Genomic DNA, 27,747 nt, shown 5'->3' on the forward strand with positions numbered 1-27,747 from the left:
GGACCTGCTTTTTCTTACTACCCCGCCTCTTCCACGCCCATTCTTCCATTCTAAGGGCCGCCCAAGGATTCGTGGCCCCGCCTCATCCAGGTTAGTCTCAACCCCATTTCTCTCCTAAGCCTCTCCCACTATCTTTCTCTGCTCTTAAAGTCTGGTGCCTCCTTAGGTCCCTCCTGCCCTTCTGGTTCGACCTTTCCTTCTCAGGCTCTGCCCTCGCCCCGCTGGTCCCCAGAGGTTTTCTCCAATGAGAGGCCAGAGTCTTGCTGAGGGGCGGGGCTTACAGTGTGAAGGGGCGGGACCTGGAGAAGAGGCGGTACTCTCGCTTGGAATGCTGTCGGTGACACCGCCCCTGTTCCCCGCCGTTGCCTGGAAACAAGCATCGACGCTCTGGTTTTGGCCGGGCTCAGCCAATGAGCTGGCACGCCACTGCTTAGTCGTGCGTCGCTGGGCGGTTACGTGTGGTGCGCGGGGGCGCGGGTTGCGTGTGGCGCGGGGCGGGGCGCGGTTGGTGCGCCCGAGGAACGATGGCGGCGGCCTGAACTCACCTAGCACCGTCGCGGCGATCGGGCCTGGTCAGGGTCGGGGTTCTCTGAGTGAACAGTATGTATGGGCCGGGAGGCCCAGAGAGGCGCATGAGGACATGAGGGACTGGGGAATGACGGCACCGGGTTTGGTGACTGCACTGATCGTGAGGGAACTGGGTGAGGGGCCAGCATGTGGTGAGGGGTCGGGTGTGTGTTTAAGGTAGGGAGCAGGGTGAGAGCCTAGGGGGGAGAGGACAAGTACGGAGCTGGATTGTACGAGCAGCTGGAGTGTCTTGGGAGGGGCCAAGTGGAAGGGACTTGTGGAGACGCTAGCCTGAGGGCTGAGGCTCCTCAGGGCTGGGATGTGGGACAGCGCTGGTACCCGGGGCCTGTGCTGGGAGGGGGAGAGTAAAGGGCGAAGGCGGGAGCGTGTGGGGAGATGGTGAATTGGTGCGGAGTTGCGGGCAGAGCTTGAAGGTGGTGACTTGGATTAGCTTGAGATGCTAATTCGCAAGCTTCCTTCAACGTACTGTCAGCCCCTGAGCCCAGTAGTTTTAGACTGGGGAGGACAGCTTGGGTTTAAGCGTTGTGCACTTGGCTCTTTTGCTCCCGTGGGCTCTAGATATTTTGGAGGACAAAAACAAGAAGTGTCTGGGGCAGTAGTATCTGTGGTCATCAAAATAATTTTTGAGCTCAATCTTCCACAAAGTAATCACAGGAACCCCTGGAACCTCAAGTTTCTCCTTGGGACTGCAAATTTGAAGATGGTTGGAGAGTTTTGGGTCATGACTGCCTTGTGTTTTCTCTCCACCTGCTTCGGGACAACCTTACTTTGCTGCTGCTGCTTCTCACCTACCCTGAGCTGTGGGGCTTTCGTGGTGGTCATATTTAGTGGACTGACCCCTTTCAGTTGCTCATTCTACTTTCATGGAAGTCACATGGTTTGTTACACACAACACTGTACATTTAGGCTCCCAGCAGGATGACTTTGCTCTCATTTTCTTATGTTACAATTTTTAAATAGCTGTTTTATTGATATACATTTGTGTACAATAAACTGCTCATGCTAAAATGTACATGTACATGTTTGATGGGTTTTGACAAATGTTTGCATCTGTGAAGCCACCACTTTCAAGATACTGAACATTTTCCCCACCTCCAAAAGCTTCCTCCTGTCCCTTTGCAATTAATTTCTCCCTTCATAACCTGTTATTGGCTTCACTTTATTAGCATTTTAATGGTCCCCTTCTCCCTGCCTACCTACTTGCCCTTGAAAATTTTCAAAGTTCTGGAAAGCTGGGTTGGCACTCAGTGAAAATGGCCATTTCCCTACTACTGAATTTTCCTCTCTGCTGACACAGAGCCATTGATGTCTTCCCTAACCTCAGGAAGACGTTGACCCTTTCTGTCCAGACCGTCTTTCAGAATAAGGGCCATTCCAGGTACCCATTCTCATCCACTGTATCAGCTGTAGAACCAATTATTCTGTCCCATGGTGTGTTTTCATTGTTTCTCTCAGAAAGCCAAATAGGTTTGCATGCCGGCAGAACCCTTGGCAGCCTGCCCAGATAGTTGGAACCAGTAGAACCTACCTACATAATAACAAAGTTTAGAGCAGTGATTCTTAAAGTGGACCAAGGGCAGTGTAAATTGATGAAGAAGTTTTCACCCATCCAAGGTGAAAGGAAAGATAATGTGAAACATGGATTTTTCATAAAAATAAATTTATTCTGAGATTATTCCTTTTTTTTTTTGGTGTTAAAGTGCTCTCATTGATGAAATAATGATGGCTGAACACAGGTTTATAAAAGGTGGTCTTATTGGTCAAGTTATCCCCCCACACCCTTTAGTGATTATTGTTAAACATTAAATTATTTCTTCTATTTCATGAAGTAACGATGGTGTGACTTTTGTATTGAGAAAGCATGTCTTTAGCAGTTCTATATTACATCTGACATCCATTCAGATGCCATTCATGCTTTGCATAGGATTCTTAAATTTTACTCTATTTACACATATAATTCCTAAAATAGGTAAGGGCAGGACTTCTTTTATAAATGAGGAATCAAGTTCAGCAGCCAGCCATCACACAGTGATAAAGTGACAAAGCTGAACCCCAAAGTTGATTTGAGGGAAAGAGTGACTTGGGGAAAGGTGGTTTGTAAAAAGAATGAAGGTGATGTGGACTGAAAAGGCAGGTGAATATAGGAAGAGTTGTGATGACATGGAGAACATTATACTGTCAAAAAACATTTTATATAATTTGTAATTGTTTTCAAAAGAGGCTAAAGAGACTTTGAGGGTGACATCAGTATGAAGATTCTGTTTAATATTGTGGCAGTGAAATAAGAACTGCTAATACGTTTGTGATGATAGGGTGAGTCAAGTCACATGTCATGCTTCTTAGGGACTGTCCAAATTCTTGGTTATTCTGTAGAAAGCACTGGGCTTGGTAACCGTACTGTTGAATTAAATATAGTGAATTTTGACTTGAGACATAGCTTAGTGGCATCTCTGAGAAGATGAAACATGATGAAAGTAGTGATTTAGGGATAGAAACATGTTGGGGGTCTGTGTGACCATTTATTCTGCATCTGCTAGTGCTGAAATTCTATCTTCATTCACCTATTCATGTATCAGTTTATTTATTTGGCAAATACTTCATCAGGTAGTTTGCCCTTGTGATGCTCATGTTTTGTGAGAGAACAAGATAAGACAGGGTCCTCAGTGTGGCTGGGAGAGATAGATGCATGAAAAGATAATATCTGTTTAGTCAGAGAATGTGATATGTTGTGTGTATGTCATAATGAGGTGATTACGTCTCTTTCTAAAACGCAGCCTTTCCCTGAGTTCCAACCATATGCAAGTATCTCAAAGTTAACATGTCCAGAACCAGAACTCATTGTAAGCTTGCTTATGCACCATGCTCTATGTCTCAATCCAGTAAGGACTTCAGTGTCATCATCCATTCTTTCTGATTCTTTACCCTCTCCCCAACCCCACTTCCCTTGCATTTAACCAGTTCCTAAAATCATAGTACATTTTTCTCTCTGCTACGTCTCCACTACCACATCTCCATTTTTACTTCCTCATCTCTCATCTGGATTGGACTTTTTTTCCCCCAACAGTTTCCTGCCTTCGGCACTTGCTCTTTATTAGTCCATCCCTAGAATGACTTTTCTAAAAATACAAATCTGATTGTAGAACGCCTCTACTTAAAAACTTTTGGCTCTTTTTTTTCTGTAGGACAGCATCCAAATTCCTTAAAATTGGCTTCATTTGGCCTAAGCTCACCTCTTCAGCCTCATCTGCTACTCCCCACTCTGTTAGCTTGAATTGTTCACAGTTCCCTAACAAGAATGCTACCTTTTTGAGCCTTGAAATCTTTGTAGTGTTAGGAGTATCTTTTCTTCTTTGCTCAGTGAACTTTTTTTCCCTTTAGAATCAAATTCAGTCTCACCTCCTCTTTCATATCTACTTTGTCCACACTCAGCAGGGATAGAGATAACCTTGTATGGCTTGAGATTCACTGTTTTAGTAAAGGGGGAGAGATTGTGTTATAGAAGTTTATGTTGTGTGTTACAAGGATTCTGCTGAAGTCAGATGAGGAGATACTCTGCAAGAAGTAGAGATGCTTTGAGGAGAGAGTGAGTTGGGACCCTTCACTGATGCCCCACTTGTCTTATGCATATGAACCTGAGGGACAGTGAGGCAGGAGGGTCTGTGTAAGCTGAGCTCTATACTGGCAGGCTACTAAGGGCTGGTTTCCCCTCTTCCCACTCCTCCCCTTTTTCTGCCCTTTAAGTCTCAGCATTATGAAGTTATCTGCAGCCACAGCAACACGGGTTCCATCCCTGGCAAGGGTGGTGACCCACAGTGCTCCCCACGCTGTCTCTGTTGAATCCTTTTACCCTCTTGCACCTCTGGCCTACACCCCAGTTCTTGTATGCATAAATCAATAAATCTTAAAAAAAGAAACCTAGATTTTGATTAGAACCTTTTGCTTTGGATATTTATGGTAACAGCCCAACTGGGTCTCTTAATGTTGCCTAAGAGCCTCTGTAGGGGGTGAAGCCTCAGAACTTTATTTACTGAACTGTTCTTGGAAGATCATTTTGGTCTCTTCCTGTCGGCTATCAGTGTTGCAGGTGTATCTCTGTCCCTAGTCCCCTCCCTCTGTTTGCCTCTCCCAGGTCAAAGGTTCCTCTCTGAGACAGCCTTTTCCTGTGTCATGCCTTCTGTTCAGAGGTTGGTGCACACCTTTGTTGAATGTACTTATAACAAGACTGTTTCCGCCCTGAGGGAAGTGCCTGCTCCTGGCTCTTTGTGGAATTGAAAGAGCAACTCCTTCACTTTTCCCCCCTGCTGTGACTGGCCCTGAAGGTAAACCTGAAAAGAAGGGTCCACTTTTTTCCCTAGATTTTGCACAATAATAGGACTGTACTCTTTGTCTTGTTTTGAACTTTGCAAGTTAACAGGGTGTGAGAGTGTGTAAGTAGGTGACAGGAACACCAGGCTATGGCCGTTTTTGTTTCTGTAGAACATGAACAGGAATCAGGTTGAATGCCAGCTTTGGGTTTTGAGACACTGTGACTCTTCTCTGGGAGGTCTTCTAAAAGAGATGGGGTGGGGAGTGAGCCACAGGTCTCTGAGCAGTGTCCTTTGTTGGTCAAGCAGAAATTGGGCACTTGGGGTTTATTGCAGGACAGGAGCAGTTTATTAATCTTTGGAATTAAATTCTAAAATCTGGAGGCAGTTTAGTTTTGGACACATTAAAGCCATACTTTGGTGAGGATGTTTGGCCCTCATTTAGTTCCTCGGGGAACCTGTGTGAGGTGGTGAGGCAGAATGATCTCTACTCTCAGAGATGAGGTCTCCTTGGTCAAGCAGCATCAGGAGAGAACAGGGGGAAAGGAAAAAGTCACTTATAGGGCAGCTTTATGCCTATAGGGCTATATAGATATTCTATGTAATTCTTAAAAACAGTAACAGCATTCATTGCATTTCATCAGCAATTTGTAGATGAGGAAATTGAGACTTCAATGTGTGAAGTCACACAGATGAAAAATGTTGAACTGAGATTCAGGTTTTTGTTCAAAACAGACTCCAGAGCTCATGCTTTGCCTATTGCTTTGTGTTACTTGCTTGATCTTAGGGCCTCTGTTTGTTTTCAGTCCTCAAATGAGATATGACTGAGAAAGCATTCTGTAAATAGTAATAAGTAATTCTTATAACAGGATACTTGCAGGCGGCAGATGGTACACATTGGGCTTGGGAAGAGTTTAATAAAAGAACTGTATTTACCAAGGTATGGGCAGAGTTTTAAGTAAACTAGCCAGCTATGATGCAGTAGCTCTGGGCTGATCGCAGTGAGAGGGGCTCCAGGAGACCTCTCCCCAGTCTTCTCGGCTCTTGGCTTTGCCCTCTGCTGCCCACGCTTACTTGGGACCTTAAGTGCTGGCACAGAGGCTGAGTGCAAGCATGAGCCTTTTTTAGTGCATTCTTTGTTAGCTACGAGTTTGTGTGACTGCATTTGGTGTTTCATAGGAAACCATCTGTGAAAGAATGAACATAAAATCTGGGCTCTATCATCTTCTCACCTTTCGCTTCTCCCCCACCCAAGTTCTCTTGAGTGAGGGAATGTTCGGCAGGCATGGTGGGTATTAGATTCTCTCAGATTGCAGATTTACATTCTTTATCTATTGTTTTCTGCCTTTCTCAGAGAAAGTAGCATACCCCTTTTTTTTTTCAGGTTACTTTTATACCTGATTTTTTCTCTCATCCCATCTTCTTCATAGCCTTACTTTTCTTCAGGCTTCTTTTTTGTTACTTGACAGAGGCCCTTGAGGCACCTAATCTGAAACCAAAGCAAACCAGACCAGACTGGATCAGACCATAAAACTTTCTTTTCCCTGGTTGCTCTCACTGTATAAACTATTGCCCTATTTTTATCTTTCTCCACATTACTGAATTTTTTGAAATTGCATTTTATACTTCTGGTTCTTAGTATTCCTTTAAAGATTTGGTTGCTAACTGTGATTGTTAAACTGATGGACCATTTTTAATCTTCATTGCACTTAATTTCTCTACGTCTTTATACTGTGGGCAACCTCCAGTTTCTAGATTGTTAAACTGATGGACCATTTTCAGTCTTCATTGTACTTAATTTCTCTATGATTTTATACTATGAGCAACCATCAGTTTCTAGAAACTTCCTTTCTTTGATTTCTAGATTAGATCATGATTATTTGTTAGATTTCTCCTTTCTTTTCTGACTAACTTCACAATCTGTCTTAAAGATTCTTCTTCCTTTGCTTTCCTAAATTTTAGTTTTCCCTAGGATGGCTCCCTTTTATGAGCTACTAATCTTGGCTGATTCTATTCACACCCATACTTTCCTCTATCATCTATATGCTAATGACTCGTCGATTCATATCTTTAGTCTTGACATCAGTCTTGAGCTCCATTATATGTCTACTTGCTTTCTGGACATACGGATTTCCACAAGTGTCACATGTGTCCAAAACTGTCCATCTTCTTTTCTAAGACAAAATTCCCTTTGCTAAGTGTTCCTTAACTGTTAATGGCATTATCTTTTACTGAGTCTCTGATCATCATATTGGAGTCTTTTATTCTCCATTCATTTGCCAGGTCTTCTTAGCTTTGCTTCATGACTTAAGTTTATAGAGGCATATGAGCTATATTTGCATCCTGGTATTGCCACTCACTAGCTGGCTCACTGGCAATTTATTTAGCCTTTCTAGGTGTTGATTTTCTCATGTGTAAAATGAAGATAATAGTACATGCAGGATGTTTTATGAAGTGAGCTACTGCAATTAGTGCTAAGAGTAGAGCCTGGCAATTTGTAAGTCTCAATATATATTGTTTCATTTGTTTTTAATTCAGCCAGTTGCCATGTTGACACTGGGATTTCAAAGAAGAATGAACAATGGCCCCATTTATAAAGGAGCTTGTTCTTATTGGCAGAGATATTATAGGTATAATATTTTAGGTTCACATGGGACTTGCTCGGAGAGTGGTGAATCTTATTTTTTCCTCTCAAATCTAGTTTTTACACTGTAGTTCATGCCACTTCTTTTTTTGTTTGTTTATTTTTAATGGATTGTTGTCCATTATAAGAATTATAAAGTTCTTATAAATTGTCCATTGCCACCAGTCTCTCTTGCTCCACCTTACACTGCTTTCTGACATTTTTATAAGCTACTGGCAAAATAGAAAGTAGGAGGAAAGGTCTACTTCACACTAAGAACAGTCCATACAAAAATATGGCACTGTGAATGATCATGACAACTCATTTTGTTGTTTATAAATCTGTGTCTCTAGTGTGTCAACAGATAAAACCCAATAACTTATTAATTCAGCCAGTGATTAAAGTGATGTTTATTATCTTCATCATGTTTACCCTTCAGTGTAGGGCTCTTTTATAAATAGACTGTGGCACAGCTGCAACTTTTCTTCAGATATGTCCTGCTCATTCACAGTGTTTTATTTTTGTGTGTACTGTTTTTAATGTGAGGTAGATGTTTCCTTCTACTCTCTATGGGGCTGGCATCTCATTGTTAAAAGATTTAACTCCAGTGTCTTCTCTGGAGCCTTCTGGTAGCCTCCCAGACAGTACTTGCTTTCCATCATCCCCCATGACCCTGTTGTATAAATACCTTTATATATAACATTATTTTAAATATTCTCCCACCCCCATTATTTTTAATCCATCTTCATATTTCCTTTGCTTAAGTCCAGTGCCCAGTCCTTTTTCAGTTATATAGTTCAGTGAGTTGTACACCGAGTTAACCAATGAATGAATCATATCTGCTCTTTACAAATGTGCCCATCCTTTATAAGTTCCTGTTGTTCTGCAGAGGAGTCTCTTAAGCATAGTTGCTACTTTCCTTTAGTTGTGAGCTTGTCCCAGGGAAAGGTAGTATCTGGGTGAAAGGAGATCATGGCTGATACAGCCCAAGGTCGACAGAGCCTCACAAGCTGAACCATCCCGCCGCAGTGAGCATAAACAGTTCAACGTAAAGAGGAAGGACTGCTGAACCACACCTTTCCTCTGCAGTTATATTTTTGAGAGAATAAGGGGATGGAGGGTGTGATCAAGAAGGAACTGTGAACCTTGGCCTAGGCCAACATGTATTAGGAACTTTCTCTCTTTCTCTAGTATGGGGGTCATGTCACATCCCCAGGAGTGTGGCATTTGTTTTATAGAAATATGGTATATGTGTGGATATCAAAATATGTCCTTGTGTCCCTAGCTAGAATGGAAATTGTTCTGCTCATTTGGCTGGCTTTGGATTTCTACTTCTTAAGAATATTCTGCTAGTTAAGGGTCTGTGGGCTTTTAGGGAGGGAACTATGATAGGTAGAAAAACATTTTTTTCTTCCTCAGCCCCAGAGGACTGGAGTCAGGTCTAGGCTGAATTTCCTGATTGTTCATTTTTTTTGTTTGTTCACTCATTCATATGTGTAGTAAGTCTTTATTGAGTCCTTAGACACTGCTCTGGATACTGGGAACATAACAGTAAATAAAACAGACAAGACCTGCCCTCAATGAGCTTCATTCTAGTGGGGAAGGTAGACATAAATAATTTCAGATAGTGTAAGCTGCTAAGAAGAAAAAGTTGTATTATAAAGATGGGAAGATATACTACTTAGATAGCATTCTTAAATAAAGCCTCCCTGAGGATGTAGCATTTGAAAAGAACTGAGTGTTCGTGAAACCAGGAGAAGAGCATTCCAGGCAGAGGGGAAAAAAAGACATTTGAGTAAAGTTTGAATGAGGAAGAAGATGGTAAGAGAGTATGTTTGATCAAATTGTACAGGGTCTTCTAGACCAAGTAAGGGATTTGGATTGCAGTTAGTGTGATAAGAAATTATTGGAGTGGTAATATCATTCAGGTTTTAAAAATAATAATTTTAGTTGTTTTGTGAAGAATAGACTCTCAGTAAGACCAGAAGCATGGAGATTGGATTGGAAGACGTTGCAATAATGAAATAGGTTGAGGATAGAGATAATAGAGTTTGCTGATGTATTGCAAGTACAGAGAAATTAAAAAACAAGGTTGATGACCAGATTGGTATCAGAATTGAGAGGAGAAGGCTGGGAGTTGCAGGTTTGGTGATAGAAATGAATCTGCTTTAGATGGTTGACAGTGAGGTGCTCACCCTGTTGGCCTATGGAATTCTCAGTGGAGTGAGCTTTTTCTGCTGGAGCATGGAAAGAGGTAAACTTCTGTTAATCTCTTCCTTTCTCTTTCTTTGAATTAGATTTGCAAGTCTGGACTGGGCATTGACCGCAGGTTCATCCCTCCAACCTGACAGATCTTCTGGCTTCATGGCCAACTGCTGGCTCCTGCAGACCGGATGAAGCAGACCGGAAGCATCAGAGGAGAAAGTCTCCAGCTGGCAGATTTTCTGAGTGTGGCCCTCTGGCTGCTGGCCTTGCCCAGCCTGCCTCATGGAGAGGATGAACTGGCTGAGCAGACTGGCCTCCCGGGGCCCTGGACATCGTGTACCTCAAGGGGCCAGTCTGCAGGCTCCTGTCATGGCTGACCCTGAGACCTGCCTTATGGTCTTCAAGAATCACTGGTCCCAGGTAGGGGCTTTGCTATAGGCCAGCCTGCCAGCCTCCTCACCTGCATTCTCCCTCTGTATCAGCTTAGATTCCTTCGGTCTGTCCTGTTTTCCAGGTGGTGCGAATTCTGGAGCGTCAAGGTTCTCTGGCAGCAGATGATCTCAGTGCTGTCCGCAACCACACTTACCAGATGTTGACACTGCTGGCGGAGGACCGAGCAGTCCCCTCAGCCTCCACGGCCCCCGGGCCCTTGCTGGAATTTGCTCTGCGTGAGGATCTGCTCACCCGGGTGTTGGCATGGCAGCTGCAGTGGGACGAGCTTGGCGATGGAGTTGAGGAGCGGCGGGCTGAGCAGCTGAAGCTATTTGAGATGCTCGTGAGCGAAGCTCGGCAGCCGCTGCTGCGGCATGGTCCAGTTCGGGAGGCTCTGCTGACCTTGCTGGATGCCTGTGGTCGCCCTGTGCCCAGTAGCCCAGCACTGGATGAAGGCCTGGTGCTACTTCTCAGCCAGCTGTGTGTGTGTCTGGCCCGGGAGCCGTCATTGCTCGAGTTCTTCCTGCAGCCACCTCCTGAGCCTGGAGCTGCTCCCCGCCTTCTCCTCTTTTCTCGCCTTGTTCCCTTTGTCCATCGAGAGGGCACTCTTGGTCAGCAGGCCCGTGACGCCCTGCTTCTGCTCATGGCTCTGTCAGCGGGGAGCCCCACTGTGGGCTGTTACATTGCAGATCACTCTTACTTCTGCCCGGTCAGCACCTCCTGTGATGGGGGTGGGGGTGGGGCTGGGGACTGGGAGCTGGTGTATGACCTTGGATGGCACCTTCCTATTCAGGAAGTGTGGAGGGGCTACGTACCAGGGCCCTGTCCCTTAGGGAATGGCTCCTAGATTTGAAAGCAGCTCCTAGAATAGGTGGTGGTGAACATGGATTAGACCAATGTTTCATGGCCAGTGGACTCAGGTCATGTTCTGATACATTTGTGACTAAATACATACTCCGGTGATGGTTCACCCCCTTATTCCCATAAACACTATGGGTTAATTGCTCCTCTGTTCCCCTTTCTTATACTGTCTGAACCTTTGCTAACCTGTCTTTGGGGGTGGCTCCTAGGTGCTGGCCACAGGGCTGAGTGCCCTGTACTCCTCACTGCCCCGAAAGATTGAGGTTCCAGGGGATGATTGGCACTGCCTGCGACGGGAGGACTGGCTGGGAGTACCCGCCCTCGCGCTTTTCATGAGCTCCCTAGAATTCTGCAACGCAGTCATTCAGGTGGGGCTGGGAGGTCTGGCCTTGGGCCTTCGGGAAGATGGAATGGGAGGGGAGACATCTCCGAGTTCTGCCTTCTTGGGGGTAGTGCACTTGTGAACTCGTACCATTCTGGTCCCCTCACTACCCTCCTTCCTCTGTCTCACACCCCTGCAGGTGGCTCACCCTCTGGTGCAGAAGCAGCTGGTAGATTATATCCATAATGGGTTCCTGGTGCCTGTCATGGGTCCTGCTTTGCACAAGGTGAGAGTCATGGGTGGCAAGGCAGATTGGGCTCAGACTGAGGGATGGTAACCTCAAACCCAGGACCAGAGTAGGAGGCCGTGGACTGGTATCCCCCCCTTTTTCCCTGTCTGTTCCTTGTTCTTCCTTAAAACTCCGGGAAAATGAGTATACGTGCAGGGAAGTCCTAAATCTCTCACCTTTCCCTTCCTTTCATCCAGACCTCTGTGGAGGAGATGATCGCCAGTACCGCCTATCTGGAGCTTTTCCTACGGAGTATCTCAGAGCCCGCCTTGCTCCGTACCTTCCTACGATTCCTGCTGTTACACCGGCATGACACCCACACCATCCTTGACACCCTCGTTGCCCGTATTGGCAGCAACTCCCGGGTATGGCCCCTACCTCTGTCCTGGCTTACCTGGGTAAGCCATCTTCTCTCTCTGTCCTTTGTTCTAGGAAGGGTACTCTTGCCCTTTGTCTTCAGCAGTCACTTCAAAGTTAGGTGGTGCTAACTTTCTAGTATCACACTTTCAACTGCATTGGGTACAGATTTTAACCTACTCCCCTCCTTTTATAATATTTGCCTCTAGAGCAGTTACCTCTTCTGGAAGTCTGCGGGTTTTGCCACCATGCTCCACTTGTAATGTAGCAATGGTGTGGGTTTCTCCTCAGCTATGGATTGCGCCATGGCCTGCTAGGGAGACATTACTTCTTTAGAGTATGTGTCTGCTCTGGTAGGTGACCCAGCTCCTATTAGTGTGCTTCTCTTGATTCCCCTTTGGGTTTGCTGCATATGCACTGCTATCGCCTGGTCAGCCATATTCCCACCTCCCTGCTTGCACTCCTTCTTCCTCAGCATGTTACTGATTGTTTGCTGTGTGCTGCACCAGTGCTGGCACTGAGGTAGACAAGGCAGGTGTGGGTACTGACTTCACGGAGTTTCCTTTGTGGAGGAGGTAGACAAGGAAGCACATCAATGAAATATTGAAAAATGTGGTCATTGTAATGAAAAAACCAGATGGGGTGCATAGACTATAACAGGCGAGTAAACAAACCTCTGAGAAGGTGACATTGAGCTCTGACATAAAGGCCATGAGGGAGTTGGCACTGGACAGATCAGTGGAAGGAGAGTCTAGGAAGGGAGAGTAGCACGTAAGACATCAAGTGTATTGGAGGAAATACACTGGAGGGGGAGTAGGAGCGAGATGAAAGTAGAAAGTAGGTATGCATGGCTTTGTAGACCATGGTAAGAATTTTTTATTTTAACCAATAAAAATGTGGGTAACGGCCCTCCCTGGTGGCGCAGCGGGTTAAAGCACTGCACTAAGAAGCTTAAGCCACTTCTGCATGAGTTCTATCCCCGCCTGCCCGGAGGTGACCACATGGCGCGGCAGACCTCTCCTGACCTGCCCGCTGCTCCCCTCAGCAGTATACTTCGTCGATCTGCCTATTTTGCTCCCCACTCTGTCCCTGGTGAATCCTCTCACCTTCCGCATCTTTGGCCTGTACCACAGTTCTGTATGAATAAATAAATAAATCTTTAAAAAAAAAATGTGAGTAACATAGGAATAAGTAGGTTTCTAAGTAGTAAAGTTCTAAAGTCTTTCTAAGGGGATTAAAACAGATTAATGCCATAGACTTTATGGCATTTATTTTGGCTCTGGAACATTTTATGACAAGTAATTGAAACTTCCTGAGTCTTTGTGTTTAAAATAGAAGTTTGTTGATCTCTAAGAATTCTAGAAAACTGTTTTAGATATTTGAGATCCCTGGTGGTAGGGTTCCAAATTGATAAGGTTCCCAGTTAGCTGTATTTTGTCACATAGCTAAGAGTATATGTGCAATTATATGAGACATTACAGATTAAATTTGGCTAGACCAATTTTTGTAAGACAGGTGTACACTTGAGAATTTGACAATGAGAGCTCTGTCTCCTCTTTGACTCTTTAGTCCTTAGCATAAATTTCTACTACTCTGTCATTTGATAGCCTGGTCCCAGGAACCTTTTATGTTCTTGGATTGTTTCTTCTTGACTCCTGATTCTTGGAGGAACCAGATCTCTTCTGGTTTCAGCCTTCTGTACTAAGTACACAGATGTTCTCCTTCCCACCCTTTGGCCCTTTTAAGCTTCATTCTGTTGACCTGACCTGTCACTTCTGTAGGTTGTCTTTTGTGGCTTAGAGGGAATCATGCTGGTTAGCTGGTCTGTGTGCTGTACGAGTTTCCTGTTGCTGTCACAACAAGCATCTCAAAAGTAGTGTGTCAAACAGCATTTGTATTATCTTGAAGTTATTTGTTGCCTGTATTTGTCATAGATTTCACCAGGCTGAAACAGAAGTGTCAGTGTTCCTTCTAAAGAATCTAGAAAACCCCATCCACTTGTTCTCCCAGATTGTTGGTGGAGTTTATTTCATTGCAGCTGTAGGGCTGAGATCTCATTTTCTGCTGACATTACTAAAGGGCTGCCATTCTCAACTTCTGGAGGCCAAATTCCTTTACTTATGGCCCCTTCTACTATTTTCAGAGCCATTCATGATGGCTTGAGTCCCTCTCATGCTTCAGATCTCTCTTCCACACCTTTTTGACTGAAGCAACTCTATTTTTAAGAACTCATGATTTGACTTGACCAACTTGGATACTATGGTACTTTTCTTTATCTTCAGTTCCCTACCCTTAATCTTATCTACCAAGTCCCTTCTGCCATGTAAGGTAAAATAGTTATGAGTTTGAAAATTAGGGCTTGGATATCTTTGAGGGGTGATTTTTCTATCTTCCACATATCATTTTAGTGATTGTGATTGTACCAATTCAGCAGTAACTGCTAGTTGAAGTGGCTGTTTAGGGTAGACCTGCTCAGTGACCAAAAGTGAATTGCTCTTTGTATGCCCCTCCCCCACTGTTTCTGGCTTTAATTCTCCCACAGTCATTTAGCCAATGATGAGCACCTAGATTGTGCAGGTGGTGTCTGAGACTAAGACCCAGTAGTTGTCCTCAGAGAGCTGGAACTGTTTGGCACACTTGCTGTGAGGAAAATGGAAAGTGCTGTGGGGCATCAGAGGCCAGAGGGGCAGCTTACATGTGTCTGTTCTCTTGGCCTAGCCAGAGACAACCACCCTTCTTCCTTTCCTAAAACAAAAGATTTCCCCTCCTGGACCCCCCCACTTTTCCTCTTCCTGTTAGCTGCCCTTAAGCTTTTCAAACCTGAGAGATAAAGTAATGTTGGAGAGGTGACTCAGACTTCTTTTTCAAGCCCTGCCCACTTCCCAACTGGGATTCTTCCAGTTTCCCTAGTTTCTTGTTGAAAGCCTTTCAATTACTGTGCTGCTACAGTTCCTGCCGACAGCCATTTACTTCGTTACCATGTGCTGTTTTCTCCTGTTGGTTATTCACTCAACCCCAGTATTTTCTAGGGTCCCTTTTCATGAGTATTCAGTCCACTTACTATTGCTAGAGTCTCTGCTGCTGGGTGTGTGTTGCCAGAAGTCTGCCATTGTGTGTGGTCTGTAGAAACACATTTATTCTGATGCATGGTTCATTCCTGTCTGTGCAATCTTGCCACAAAAACCATGTGATCATTTATTTAATACTTGAATGACTGTTATGTACTAGGCCCTGTGCACATTGTTCCTGTAGGAGTTGTCTGGGCCAGGGTTGGAGGTGTGGGTATTCCCATTTGGTTAACATCTCAGAGGGTAGGGAGCTCTTATGGTGACTCTCTCCCTCTCCTCCCATCCCCCAGCTCTGCATGGTTTCTCTGAGTCTCTTCAGGACCCTACTGAACCTCAGCTGTGAGGATGTCCTGCTGCAGCTGGTTCTCAGGTACTTGTGGGGGTAGGGGCTGAGGGATGGCCCCTCAGGGACCTCAGGGCTTGCACTTTGCTGGGTCAATGTGGGTTGATTGGGCTGTTCATGTGTTTGCTCTGAAATCCTGCTTAGTTACATAGTTTCATTGGCCTGGTGTTTTCCCAGACTGGCCTTCCTTCCTGATCTACCCCATGTCTCCTGTCTGTGGTCCTTCCCAGGTACCTTGTTCCGTGTAATCATGTGATGCTGAGCCAGAAGCCAGCTGTGCGTGACGTGGACCTATATGGACGAGCAGCTGACAAGTTTCTCTCCCTAATCCCACGCTGTTGTCGGCACCATGCTTCCAGCCCACCTCGTCCAGAGCATGCCTCATGGGCACGAGGTGGGCCTAGCAGAGAGGCAGGGAGAAGGGAGGACACCACGGGTATGGCCTGGGTTCTGGGGGCATGGAGCAAGAAGGTGGGGCTAGGGTGAGGGGAGGGAGGTGGCTGTAAGTGGCTTTCCATCTTGGGGGTGGGTCTTGGAAAGGGTAGCCTCAACTCTGCCAAAGAAAATTAGCTTCTGAGCAAAACTTTTCCTCTTTTTCACTCCCATCTTGTTCTCTCCTGTTTCCATTGTTTCTTGGGTGGTGAAAGAGGGGTGGTGGAGGAAGAAAAATTTAATTTAGAGGGGACTCAGTTTTCTGAAGAGTCCCCTTTGTTCTACCTCCTCATTGCCTTTTCTCTTAGTCTCTCTAGCTTTCTGATCCGGCTTCCTGGTCCTCTGTTACCTTGATCCCATTTATGTTTTTTATCCTTCTGTAGGCCCTGGAAGCCCAAGTGTTGACTCCTCTTCTGTGGTGACTGTGCCCCGGCCCTCTACGCCATCTCGCCTGGCACTCTTCCTGCGACAGCAGAGCCTGGGTGGCTCCGAGCCCCCAGCCCCCACCCCTCGCTCACCAGGGCTTGCTGCATCCCCAGCTTCCAGCCCTGGCCGACGGCCCAGCCCTGCAGAGGAGCCTGGTGAGCTGGAAGACAATTATCTGGAGTATCTGCGTGAGGCGCGCTGCGGTGTGGACCACTGTGTCCGAGCCTGCCGTTCCTGGTCTGCCCCCTATGATGGCGAGCGGCCCCCTCCTGAGCCCAGTCCTGTTGGCTCCCGGACTAAGAAGCGCAGCCTACTGCCTGAGGAGGACAGGGACAATGTGGGGGATGGAGAGGAAGAAGAGCTGGGGGGTGGGGGGTTGGCTGGGGGTGCAGGGGAAGGCCCTAGCCATCTGCTCCCTCCCCAGCTGAATGGTGTACCAGGACCATGGCCTGAGGGGGCCAAGAAGGTTCGTAGGGTGCCACAGGAGGGAGCTGGAAAGCTACTCGAGGGCACCTCCGAGGGCATGGTAGGACTAGAGGGCTTTGGGCAGGAGCTCCGGGAGCTGGAGGTGGCACTGAGCAATGGTGGGGCTGGCTCACTGCCCCCCCTAGAGCCTCCACTACCTCTTGAGGAGGAGGAGGCCTACAAGAGCTTCACCTGTCCCCCTGAGCCCCCTGGCCCCTTCCTCAGCAGCCCTTTGCGGACTCTCAACCAGCTGCCGAGCCAGCCTTTCACTGGTAAGCTACTCTGCCTAGGCCTTCTCCTTTGTGCACTCTGCATGTTCTTGACATGTTTGTGCTGGTTTCTGAGATGTCTTGGCCTCGTCATTTCTGGGTACTTGCCTAGCTCCTCATCCATTCTGCTTGGGCCCCTTCCAGACACCTGTCATGTCGTACTTGTGTCTCTGTGCCTGTCTCTTCATTGTTCATGCTTGTGCTGGTTTGAGTATTGACTCATGTCCGAGCCTTGTGTGTCTGTCTATGTGCATGTTCCTCCTCCTCCCTGTCTGGCCATCACCTGGGATTTGTGATGACGATAGTCTGTGCAAACCCTGGGGTGTGTCTGAACCGCGTGGAGGCCTGTGTGTGCTGTTCTGTACTAGAGGCTCCTCTGCCCTGTGGTGTCACTGTTCCCACATGTATATCCGTGCATTTTAGGCCTCCTGTCAGCTGTGCTGTGGTCCATGGCCAGCTCTTTTGGTGTGGTGTTTTTCTTTCACCAGCCCCGTCTTTCTTCTGGTCTTTTCAGAGGACTCAGTTTCTAGTTTCTCTTTGTTTTCTCTCTCCCTACCTTACTGACTGCCATGACTGCCTAGTAAGATTCTTAAGGGTTTGTATGTAGTTATTAGTAAAGACTGAAGCAGATAGGGTGAGATGTGTCTTTGAGGCCAGATTACAAAGTATGACCCTGAGTTCCCCACCTGACTACTTTGGGACCTTCAGGTTCCCCCAGGCACTGGACCTCACCTGAAATGGTAGACTAACTACATTTTGAGAGCCATCCGTGTCCTGCCCAGCCCTCTTATCCTCATCCCCCCACATTGGATAGGGGAAACCCCATCTCCTGCTTCCTCCCTGGCAAATAACATCTGCGTCCTCCCCTGCAAATAAAAATGCCAGCCACCACCTCTAGGAAGTCATGGAGTAGATAAGGCAAGGCTCAGACCACAGGCTTTGGGTTAGACATACCTTGAATCAGCATCTCCTTTGTGTCACTGGGTGTGTAAATCACTGTGCTGCAGGTCCACTGTGAGAGCTCAGCGAGTGTAGCTTTTTCCTGGCCCTGTCTTCTCTTAGGCACATGGGAGTTCTCTGGTGACCAAGGCACTCACCCACCTTCCAGTTTGTAGTCAGGTCCTCATGCCTTGATCAGTACAGATCCCATAAATGCCTGGGGTCTGCTGCCATAAGCTTCTGCTCAAGTTAGGACAGGCCTGCTTGTGTACTACAGAAATAGCTCTCCATTTCTTTAACCTTTCTCCTGGCTCCTCCTTGCTCAATACCACTAGAAGATAGTGTGCAGGTTTTACCACTTTCTCTTTGTAGTAAACTCTAAATTGAAGCTGTCCCATTTCTCTTTTTAGTAAACGCATAGGTTTTGAGAAATTTTCTGTTGCAACAAAGTCCCAGGAAATGAGGTGACAAAAGGAAAAAAAACTGTTGGGTGTTTTAGGACCATGCCAAGACTGACTTTGGAGCTAAGGCTAATTATGTCCATCTGGGGTGGAAAATGTTCTAGGGTCTTTTCAGCATTTGTTGCCTCTTGCCCTTCCTTGTTCTGAGCAATTCATAGTGCAGTTCTTAGGTATACTAATACCAGATCAGACAGAGTGCTAGGATTCTAGAACCTAGTGTTAGTTAATGCCACTTCTCCCAGTAGATGGTTTTAATATTTCATTGACCTATTCCTCACCAAAGAGTCCGTCCCCACTCAGTTTCCTCTCGCTCTACACTATCCTATAGGGTCTGTTTCACCTTCGTGGTTCCTAGCTTTAGAAGGACAGAACTAGTTTCTTCTCTGGTCGTCCCAAGATTCCTCCCCTAACTTTAAGTTGACCCATAGAGTCCCTTTCCTTGCACTTTGCTACACTTTCTTCTTGCTTTCTTACCCAGGTCTAGTGTTGTCCTCTGTCTTGTGTGTAATGTGATTCTCTTTTTTGGTCTTAATGGCTTTCTCACTTGTTCTTTTGTATCTTTTATTTGAAACTTGTTAAAAACTGAGAAATTTTACAGTTTGTAGCTATTATTAAACTTATATACTTTGATAGATCTTGGGCTAAATGTGTTATATCTCTCTGACTAGTATTGCTTTAATAATCTTCTAAGGTGGGTATATTTTATTTTTTTAGGAAACTAAACTTGGACAGTTTAGATTTATCCAATAACTAGTAAACAGTAAAGCTGAAATTGGAACCAGGTCTGCCTGAGTCCAGAGCCTATAATGATCTGGTTCTTCAGCTTGAATGTGTGTAAAGCTGGCAACTGGACTTGGGTCCATGTGGTGTTTGCCATCTAATCTACACAGAGTAGGTAGTCATAGAATATTTAAACATACCCAGGGCCTCACATCCAAGTAATTTTCATCTAATGGGGGATTTTTGTTTTGGGGAGGAATGCGTGCCAGGCGCATTGTGTTCAGGCCATATATCCTTGTGCCCACCACCCTCAGGCCCCTTCATGGCTGTGCTCTTTGCCAAACTCGAGAACATGCTGCAGAACTCCGTCTATGTCAACTTCCTGCTGACGGGGCTGGTGGCCCAGCTAGCCTGTCACCCCCAGCCCCTGCTCCGCTCTTTCCTGCTCAACACCAACATGGTCTTCCAGCCCAGTGTCAAGTCCCTGCTGCAGGTGTGCGATGCATGCATGCATGGGTGCGTCCAGGCTCCGTGGTGGGCGAGGCCCACATCTGGAGTGGCCCTGGGGGTGCTGGGGACAGGCTTCCTGGGAAAAGAAAGGATTGTGTCAGTCTAGAGCCACCCAGAAATGCCATGAGGTTGTGCTTTGTAGGTGCTGGGCTCTGTGAAGAATAAGATTGAGAACTTTGCGGCCTCTCAGGAGGATTTCCCAGCTCTGCTATCCAAAGCCAAGAAGTACCTCATTGCCCGTGGCAAGCTGGACTGGGCTGAGGGCCCTACGACAGGACCTGCCCTCCGCCGCTCTGATCCCCTAGGTGAGACTGACCTCGCCACCCGTTTCCCTAGGTTGCCTAGGCAGCTAGGTTACTGACTAGCCCAGGTTAATTGAACTCTTCTTAAAGGGGAAGCCTGGTGCTGGGAACTAAGTCGTGGTGAGAATTGAGTAGGCAATTGGGAATAGGCAAGCTTAGTCTCTAGGTTGAGGAAGTGTTCCAGAAAAGAATAAGGCATTTAGTAAGAGCCTTGGGAGATAGGTGAGAGTTGGGAAGGGGGTGAGAGGACTTCATTCTTTTTGTACAGGGGATGGAACAGACAGTTGAGAGGAGGGATTTGAAAAGTGAAAAACAGAGTAGAAGTTGGGATCTTTTCTTTCAGGTGGTGAGATATCAGTTCTTAGACCAAGAGGTTAGAATGATGAGTATGTTAGTTTGTTGCTAGGTGAAGCTGAGCTAAGAGATAATGGTGTCAGGAAGAGCAGTCAGGAGGCATCTGCCATAATAATGCACATATGAGCTGTAAGGTTTTAACTAAAATAATGGCGGTAGATAAGGAGACTTTGGTAAGGAGAAAATGAAAGGGAAATTTAGTCAGGATCTGCTGAATGGTTACGAGGCATGAAGAAGAAAGATCACAAAGTTATAATCTGGATTTTTCATGAAGTATCTGAGCACTTGCCAGTTTGGGTAGGAGCTGTCTTTGGTACAGGGGATTCAGGGAGGTTCAAGATAAGTTCTTCTGCCTTCTGGAGCTGGTTCTCCAGAGTGTGATCTAGGAATATCATAATGGAGGAATCAGGTCCTAAAGGTGTGGAGGGAGTGGGATCCAGAGCTCCAGCAAAGGGTCAGCTTTGGAAAAGGTTGTTATTGTTTCCCTTTGAGGCCAATGAGAAGAGGCAAGTGAGGAAATGATAGGGCATTGTGTAGTGTATGTGGGGGGTGGGAGGTTAGGGAATTGGTATCTTTTATTTGCTAGTTAAATAAAATGGGAGGCAGAATAAAATGCTGAGAACAAGAGAGCAGAGGTTAGGTGGGGGCTTCAGGAGAAAGCATATGGCTTGAGAAAGGGTATTTCTAGCAGTGCAGACCTAGCTGCAATTCCATTGCAAACTTTTCTCAGGGCCTAGTACTCTGCTTCCACAGGCCCGGTACTGTGCTCACTGTGGATATCAAGGTACAGGTGATTAAGACATAGTCCAAGCTCTTAGGCTCACAGATTAGTGTATGAGGTAGGAGACATGTAAACAAGTTGTTCAAATACAATGTGATAAGGGTAATAGACGGGAAAGTCAGTGGAGGGCATATGGGAGGTTTCTCAGAGATGGAGTTAGTGGAATTTTAAAATCTCAAGTATGAAAATAGTGGGGAAAGCAAAGGTAAGATGGGGGGACCTACAAATGCCTGAAAATCAGAGCCCAGGAAGAGTATCTTCATATAGACGTAAAAGGGTAGGTTTTTGAGTTCTTGAGAAGGTGGTCTGTGCACCTGGTTGTGAAGGATTCTAGATGCCACATTTAAGAGATCTGTCTGGATCTCTCAAACCAGTATTGGAGGTAGAGAGTGGGATCAGGTCTGCACAGTGAGGAGTCTGTGCAGAAAATCCAAGGAGGGGATCATTGTTTTAAATGGTGCATTTGAACCCAAGCTGATGTGAAGTTACCTGGCTGTAACCAGTGGCAGGGTGTCTGTGGGAGGCGGATGGGTAGGTGAAAGGGTGCTGCGGTGGAATACATCATGGAGGACTAGTGGATTGTGACAGAAAGCCACTGAACTAGATTGCATATGGAGCCTGTATACTGAAGAAACAGGATGTGGTCGGGTGATTCTGAAAGGCAGGGTGAAGCTGGAAGTGGTTGACTAGTTCAGGAGGATGACAGGAAACATGAAGTAAGGTTGAGTTTTGGATTGAGGAGAAATAGCTTGGTGATGGTGGACTAGTGATTAGAAAGGGAGGAGAGGAGGGGAATGCTGGAGAGTGAGGATGGATGGGGAAAGAAGGCGTTGGCTGGGAATGAAGCAGCTGAAGTGCTGATTGGTTGAGAAGTTAAGTTGGCTGGTTGGGAGGTTGCCTGGAGGGAAGAGGGCTGGGCAGGCAGTATCTCTGCATTAGAGTGAAGAAGGGCCCTGCCCACTGTAGTCCTCAGTCCTCTTGGAGGATGGGACAGGAAATGGTAACAGGTTCATTTCTGGCCCATGTTGTCTATTTCTTCCGTTCCCTCAGAATCCAAGCCAGGTGGTTCATGAACCTAGGGAGGGGGGAAGTCTCTCAGACCAAGGGAGTCTTCCTGACACCAGCCCTTTCATGATATCCGTCTGTTCCAGTGAAGAGCCGGAGACCATCGTTGGGGGAGCTGCTCCTGCGGCATGCACACAGCCCCACCCGGGCCCGCCAGGCAGCACAGCTAGTTCTTCAGCCTGGGAGAGATGGAGCAGGACTTGGCCTAGGTGGGAGTTCCCCTGGGGCTTCAACGCCAGTTCTTCCTCCCCGGGGCGGGGCCCCGGAGCGCCAGGGTGAGGCTCTGCGAGTCAAGAATGCTGTCTACTGCGCAGTCATTTTCCCCGAGTTTCTCAAGGAGCTGGCTGCCATCTCCCAGGCCCACGCCGTCACCTCGCCTTTCTTGTTGGATTCTTCAGAGGAGGCATCTAGCCCTCCTGTCTCAGGCGTTGGGTCCCTCAACCCTTAACTTTCTTCCGTGGACAATCAGGGCCTTGAGTGGCCTAGGCTGCGGCCAGGGAGTAGGCTCCTTTTTATGTTTGGAGGCAGTGGCAAGAAAACTTTTTAATTTATTTCAGATGAATGTTTTATGAGAACTTGTTGCAATATGTATAAAAGGGATATCTCTATTCTGGGCTCATTATTCTTTCCCACCCTTTTTCTATGGTTCGGGTTCCCAGGAAGGTTGTCCATAGCTGGGGACAGGAGTACTTTTTATCTTTGGTGAGGATATGGGTGCCAAGGTGTTCCAACGTGCCCCTTGTGCCCTTGCAGGGTCAAGAGGCATGAATCCAGGGGAAAAAGTAGGGACTCTTCCCCCATCTCTGACCCCCAGAAGGAAGAAGCAGTAAGGGCTCAGGATGGTTTGGGGGAGCAGCAGCTGATGTTTATTGGGGACCAGTATCCCTATGCCAGATCTTGGGGGCCTTGCCCCCTGCATCTCTCGTTTCAGCTTCAGTCTTCGCTGTCGAACTCCAAGGACAGACCCTGCAGCAGGGGCAGGGACATGGAGTGCCGGTCGGGGTCCCCGGGGCCCCCACCCTGGGCTCCTGGTGGGGGGCTGCGGGGGCTGAAGAGCCAGTTCTCTGCCAGGGTTGGGGATAGTCACAGCTTGACTCATGCCCTGGTCTTTCGGCCTCCCTGTCCCTCCCTCTGGTCCTTCTCTGCTGTGCCCACTCTCTCACCAAGATCATACTTCCATCTCACCCGCCCCAACACTCTCAATCCACCCCCTCCCCCACTTGCCAGGGTCACGTTATAGGTGCCCCACACATTCCTGGGCTATGCTTCCCATGCCCTTTCTCCACCTTACCCCATTCTTCTCATCATTCCCCCTAGCAGTACCTGACAACATCTGGGGCCCCCTTCGGAAAGGGTTGCGGCCCTTGGAGGAGAATCTCATGTGCCTGCCCTCTGGTCCTTCCTGGGGAGGTGGTGTGGGTGGGGCTGGGACAGGTGGGGGCACATCTGCAGCTTCAGGGGTATCAGCAGGGTCTGAGGTGGGGGCCAGGGCTGGCATGATGTTGAGGTTGGGTCTGACCCAGTTGGCCCCGTGGGGCAGTGGATCTTTGCCTAGGGCCTTCTGTGGTCCCAGGACTCCTTTGGGCTGCAGTGAAAACTTGAGGCAGGAGAAGGCAATAGGCAGTGACCGTTGTAATCGCAGCAGCTGGGGCTCCTGGGCGGTCGGGAGTAGCCCCAGTTGCAGCCAGGAGCAGGAGAAGACCTGGTAGATGACATAGATGCTGTGGGCGCTCCGAAGCCAGGGAAGAGTCTGCTGTAGGCTCACCTGCCCGGGTGGCAGCAGCAGGAAGGCCACCTTCTTGCGCAGCCCCCCCATGTGCAGGCGGATGCGGCAGGGCTGCCCATCTAACAGGCGAGTCTCTTCATAAGCTGTCTCGGCTCGGCCATTTGGTGAGTATTCCCGAGTGCAGTGTGCAAAGGTGCCCTCAGCCCCTGCCTGCTCCAGGAGGTTTGGTAGCAGCCCCACTGGTTGAAGTGCCCTCCGACCCTGCCGGCCTGGCAAAGCCAGGCGGGTGTGGGCCGGGCGGGCCTGCTTCACTAGCACACCCAGCAGATCATAGCAGGCTGCGTCCGACAGGAACGGTACTGCCACTACGTTGGGCCCAAAGCGCTCTTCGACGACCTGTAGTTTATAGGCGAGGACTGAGTTGGGCAGAATGACTGGTAACCTCCTCTAACCTACTCTGGGTTCACCTTCCCACTGTTCCTGTTTGATTACATCTCACAATGTGCTGAGACCGTTTTACTTCCTGCTTATCTCTCAGTTCTCTCCTGTAGCAAAATCTTGAATGTCTGCTGTGTGCCAGACTCTGCTAGATACTGGGAATGCGTAAAAGAATGAGACTTTGTCCTTGTCCCAAGATAGCTCAGTCTAATGGAGGACACAGAAATGTAAACCGTAGTCAGCTAAGTAACATAATAGCAAGCTGTGAGGGAGATGAAAAGTGATTTAGCACTCTTTGTGTTTAGGCAAGGGATCAAAGGTTACTAGATGGTAATATTTGAGCTTTGAATGCCTGAACCAGGTAGGAGGATGGGTAGGCCCAGCCAGGGGAACAGCCAGTGAACAAGACCGAACTTACAAATTAAAAGCACACAAAATTTCATACTACTTAAATGTATGCTATGAATAAGGACAGGCACAGAGAGTTTAGATTATGAAAGGCTTTGTAGATATACGGAATTTTATCTTGAGAGTGATAGGAAGCCACTTGAAGTCCTCTGGAGGGACAGGATCAGATGGGCATTTTAGAAAGCTAATTTTGAATAGCAAGGCATAAAATAAGATCAGTTCAGAGTATTGTGCCGCAGGCAAACAGGGTGAGGTCTTTCACTAGAATAACGGCAAGATATTTTAGGTTAGAACTTTGCACTCTTGGGCGGAACTTGGAATCTCAAGTTTTGTTCTTAGGTGACTGATTAAATGGGTGATGTCATGAACCAGGAATGGGTACACAGAATAGGTTTAGAAGTTGCAGTATTATGTGGTGTCTGTAATCATTAATGTACACCTGCCCTAGTTCTTTTTTAGGGAAATTTGGATTCATACTTGTAGTGTTAGTTCCAGTATGTTTTTAGGGGTGCTAGTTCCTTTTGGTTTTATCCAAGTTGTGGCCATTTGGGGCGGAGTAACTCAGTTCTGAAAGTTTAACTTCATGACCAATTGGGAAAACTTGTCAGATCCTCTGTAGTAATTGTACTTAGGTGTTACCTTGATGCATCCCAGATACTAGAGCTGAAACTTCTGTGTTCTGCCAGGGGACACACCTAGTCTTAAAATGCTGTATACCCTGCTCCCCACTCCCAGCCCCTAAACCCCACATGTCTGTGCCCCTACTGATACCATGATCTACTTTGTTGGCCTACTGGTAAAAGTCATCTCTGCTCCCTTAAAGCCAATCTGCTTTCTGCTACATAAAATGGTTTTGGAATTATGCCTCCTAGCATAAGGGGTGGGTAGCAAACTGGAATTGTGCCTGCACTTTGGACCACCTGAGGTGACTTGAAAACTACTAGTCTTTTTTTTTTTTTTTTAATCTAGCTGAGAGGAATTGACTGGTATTCTTTCTTAACACTGCATGGAAAAAATTCCCATCATCTCTTCTCCTTTGCATTACTGAGACAGTTTGGGGACATCAGACTGAGAAGGGCCAGTGGGTTTCCAGAGGTGAGAGCAGAACACTGGTGGGTGGGTATGTTTGAATAGAATGCTCTGGCCCATGACAGTGAAAGCTTAATCATCCAGTTTAACTCAGAATCCTACCCTAACTGCTTCTATGCTCCTGTACAATTAAGACAAATGGGAATGTCTCAGGGGCAATCCCTCTACCATGAATGTGACTTTAAAATAATTGGTTCTTATGGTGCAAGTTTCTATTGAAAGGTGAATCCCTGTTTTAGCTGGAAACTCTTCTAGAATGAATTTACCATGCAGTCTTACTAGGTCCTCTTTCTTACCCTTGCAAGGCCCCAGTGATTATTCTAAAATAGGAAAATAAGGCACTCAAATTCAATCCTAAGATGACTGTTCTTCGTGGAGTTTCCATTTGAGACTGCTACCAGTTCCCAGGGTAGAAGTTCTTTGGAACTTAGAGGCCTGCAAATTTAGGTCGCAAAGGCAACCCAAGAAAGTGATTGGTGGGAGATCATCTTTCTGGGTGTACCTTGTTTGGGTTGAAATTCTGAAGGGGGAGCTCTTGAGCCAAGTGGTCTACAAAATGTCCAACTGTCAGCAGTTGTGGAGAAAGGACTTCAAAGGAGCCCCACTCCTTGAGTTGTCACCTACTGCCAGTGGTTTATCCTGCAAATCTACCCCAACTTTTCTGATGAGTTCTCATTTAAATAGGACAAGGAGTTTTCTGATATCTGAGGTGGTAATACTTTCTAATAGTACTTCCCTTCTAGTTCTGATTGATGTAGTCTGGGATCAACTTTTCCACCCACTGAACTAGTTATTTTGATACTTGGGAGGATCCATTTCTGCTTCCCTGGCAAACACCTTTGTGCGAGTAGCTGCTTTATTTCCCTTGGGGCTGCACGTCACAAAAGCTGCCCTGCACTTTGGACCAGCTGAAGTGGCTTGAGGACTAGTCTTTTGGCATCTAGCCAAGGAATTAATTAAGGAGTCTGGTAGGCACCTTTAGGATGGTACTTTTAAAGTTGATGGGCTGCCTATTACAAGTCCTTTACATTCACTGTACTCTGATGGCAGAACCAGAACCAGATCCTGATCTCAAACTTAGAATCTTGTAATGGACACAATTTGGTGGGATTTGTTGGATACCTGTAACACAGCTACAGTTGAGATCTGCCTGCTCCTTGAAATCTACCTTTTTGACTCAAAAATCAAAATTTCTCATTCTGTGAAATTAAGGTGGAGAGAAGTGAAAAGGTCAAAGGTAAGGCTCAGGTTATTTAAAAAGCTTACAAAGCCTTTTATAATCAGCTCCCATTCCTCTTCATTCTCCTTTTTACCATTGCTCTTTTAAATTCTGCTCTGGAAGAATATTTGTGGTTCCCAAACTTTTTTTTTTCTCTCTTGACTTTTGCAAACGCTTTACCTTTAAATAGTATACTGTTCACTGATCTGCCCACCTGCTCATGAAGTCCTTCAGGTATTTACTAAGCACCATTTGTGTGCCTGTTATTCCTCCTCTCTGTGTGTGAATTACTCCTCGCTAGAATGTTCCTTTCTCCAGGAAGCCTTCTTGACCCCCTAAGTCCTACCCCTGACTGGTCATTTTTCCTCTCTGCTTTCCTAGTTCCCTATAATTGCCTTTAAAGGAACCTTTCTTACTGCTTTATAGTTGTAATTGGAGAGTTTGTATAAAGCAATTCACTCAGTAAATGCCTGGCATATAAAAAGGAACAGAGTATTTTAGTTGTCCTCATCTTCAGGCTTCCACCCTTTTCTACACATAAGCTGCCCAGGCCCTTCTAGATTATACTTTATCTCCTTGTTGGCCCTCTTGCTTTACCTACCTTGTCCTTGATGAGGGTCCAGGTAGCATCAGCTTCATCCAGTGTCAGCAGGTGGGGGGTACCAACTAACATGGTGGGGTCGGGAGGGGATAGGCAGGGCAGTGGCTGCTACAGGTACCCCAAGCTGCCAGGGAGGTGAGACTCCAGCCT

The 27,747-nt window shown here is 46.7% G+C and overlaps 2 protein-coding genes across 5 annotated transcripts; one reads left to right on the forward strand and one right to left on the reverse strand.

The window, feature by feature from the left end:
• The first annotated feature begins 432 nt into the window (after positions 1-432).
• FAM160A2 (family with sequence similarity 160, member A2) lies at positions 433-22,735 on the forward strand. Of its 4 annotated transcripts, none has more exons than XM_004683115.1 (12): positions 433-600; positions 9,813-10,140; positions 10,235-10,861; positions 11,223-11,381; positions 11,535-11,621; positions 11,822-11,989; positions 15,340-15,419; positions 15,623-15,828; positions 16,208-16,987; positions 19,419-19,597; positions 19,757-19,919; positions 22,203-22,735. In XM_004683115.1, the coding sequence occupies exons 2-12, from the start codon at positions 10,003-10,005 to the stop codon at positions 22,562-22,564; spliced, it is 2,949 nt and encodes a 982-aa protein (XP_004683172.1). In that variant the 5' UTR covers positions 433-600; positions 9,813-10,002; the 3' UTR covers positions 22,565-22,735. The 4 variants fall into 4 exon arrangements, with proteins under 4 accessions (XP_004683172.1, XP_004683173.1, XP_012581088.1 ...); XM_004683116.1 differs by having other exon boundaries at positions 15,623-15,786; XM_012725634.1 differs by having other exon boundaries at positions 515-701; positions 22,203-22,709.
• Positions 22,736-22,959: 224 nt separating this feature from the next.
• LOC101626407 (chromosome unknown open reading frame, human C11orf42) lies at positions 22,960-27,716 on the reverse strand. The gene is made up of 3 exons (XM_004683117.2): positions 27,598-27,716; positions 23,440-24,238; positions 22,960-23,180 (listed from the first exon to the last, which is right to left on the reverse strand). Exons 1-3 carry the CDS (start codon positions 27,667-27,669, stop codon positions 23,050-23,052), a joined length of 1,002 nt encoding a protein of 333 aa, XP_004683174.1. The 5' UTR covers positions 27,670-27,716; the 3' UTR covers positions 22,960-23,049.
• Positions 27,717-27,747: the final 31 nt, after the last annotated feature.

This window comes from Condylura cristata, unplaced genomic scaffold (genome assembly GCF_000260355.1).
Source record: "Condylura cristata isolate star-nosed mole 26May11 unplaced genomic scaffold, ConCri1.0 scaffold00015, whole genome shotgun sequence".
NCBI classification, from domain to species: domain Eukaryota; kingdom Metazoa; phylum Chordata; class Mammalia; order Eulipotyphla; family Talpidae; genus Condylura; species Condylura cristata.